Here is a 1,738-nt window from a genome sequence, read left to right on the forward strand (position 1 = left end):
GCTACGTCCAGAACCGGCGACGAGATCCAACTTGTAAATAACATGGGGGCAGCCAAAGGGCAGGAGGTCAGAGTCTTCGGATATCACAGCATCGACGAGCCTACCAATATGGTAGTCGTAAAGTGCCAATGCAGAGAGCTGAGTGATTCATTCCAGGACACGTTCGAGAAACGTTATCGGGCTGTGCATGAAGATCGGCATGATGAGCTCACGTGCACTCCAGCCCTACATCTGAGTTGAGCTAGGGCACGAATATAAACCCATAAATCTGATGTCAAAGTAACGGAAACTGCAGCTTCCCGAAATCCCAACGTCAATAGAAAATCCAGTGACGAGGACATCACCACTAGACCCTCAACTTGCCACACTGGGTCTCGATGATTTGTCTATCATGTAACACCAGCTCAGAATGAAATGAGAGTTGCCCCTTAGTATCAATCAAGACGATCGAACAGGTCGAATACTCACCCATTCAAAGCAAGATACGCGAGCTGGGCGTCGGCTTCATAAGGCGCGACAATCCAGCGAACTCGAGGGCCGAACTTTCGACCTGTCCAACAGACCCAAATGCTCAACAGGCTAACTGGTTCGAGACACCTCTGATCAGTGAGATGAGCTCTGCTGCCATGTCCGGTGTAACGTCTGCTGCCCGCGTGAACATCTTACGAGCAGCTGCATGGTTGCCAGCTTTCCGATACTCTAAACCCAGCTCTCGTGCCTGCATAAAACAGGTTCGAGACCAAGGCTCCGTATACTCCACCTGGACACGCCATAGGCGTCTCGCACTCACTTCTTGGCGACGCTTTTGTCGTTCGTCTTCAACACCGAGCTTAGCAGGCAAAGGGCACCCATCGAAGACTAAAACGACTTCAGCGACTCCTGCGGACAGGAGCACTTCCAGTCGCCGAACACAGTAGTTGAGATGCAGACTGGTGGGCTTCCCTAACAGTCACTCAGTACTAGTGCAGCTCGAAACTAAGTACCCGTGACGACGTCCATAGCAGCATTGCCAGCTTGAAGACCTCGATGCAACCATACATACGTGTCCACGGCTATACGTTTATCCCTGTACTCGGAAAGATCTTGCGAGATGGGTCGCTGGAGCTGCTCTAGAGTTTTCAGAAGTCCGTTTATCCCCATTGTTGGTGAACTACGCATGTATTGACGACAATCGGTAAACACAATGCATCAGTTGTGGTCAACAGAGTAGGTCAGCAGCAAACCAGCTTTCACTATTAGTCAGACACATATCGCGCGCCCCGCCACAGCTACCACCACGAATGATGTCAATAGCAGTAGATACAGGAGCGGCGGCACTGGCAGGATGCTGCAACAGCAGCGGCTATTATCAACGAAATGGAAGCTCCCAGGCTATCGGAAGCAGGAGCATCAATCACGAATTAAAATGATGGACGAAGTCGACACAACACTATCTCTAAAGTCGTTTAGCACCAATAAGCAAAGCCTTTGCTCTAAGTAGGTCTGTACCCACTCAAACACGATCGGCAGGGGGCACGAGTTCACAAGGCTGCTGCTGCTGCTAGTGCTATTACTACTACGATAATAATACTAATAACCAAAATGGGGATTAGCACAAGTAGGGAATACTCAGTGTAATGCGAGAACTAGAAGACTGAGTTATGATAGCAATAGTCACAGAATGGTATTATTATCATCACCATATCCGAGGTGCCAGGGACAATGAACGAGTCACATACGGGGCACAGTAAAGCAGCAA

The 1,738-nt window shown here is 49.6% G+C and overlaps 1 protein-coding gene across 1 annotated transcript in view; it reads right to left on the bottom strand.

The window, feature by feature from the left end:
• The window catches only part of Pmar_PMAR027958 (Flap structure-specific endonuclease, putative), a gene marked incomplete at both ends in the record, with an annotated part of 1,371 nt that extends 231 nt beyond the window's left edge, over positions 1-1,140 (bottom strand). The window contains 5 exons of the mRNA XM_002773453.1: positions 1-100; positions 469-529; positions 577-718; positions 791-942; positions 984-1,140. Coding sequence (XP_002773499.1) covers positions 1-100; positions 469-529; positions 577-718; positions 791-942; positions 984-1,140 — 612 coding nt within the window. The remainder of the gene's footprint in view (positions 101-468; positions 530-576; positions 719-790; positions 943-983) is intronic.
• Between the last annotated feature and the right edge of the window lie 598 nt (positions 1,141-1,738).

Source organism: Perkinsus marinus (assembly GCF_000006405.1).
Source record: "Perkinsus marinus ATCC 50983 genomic scaffold scf_1104296958914, whole genome shotgun sequence".
Lineage (NCBI taxonomy): Eukaryota > Perkinsozoa > Perkinsida > Perkinsidae > Perkinsus > Perkinsus marinus.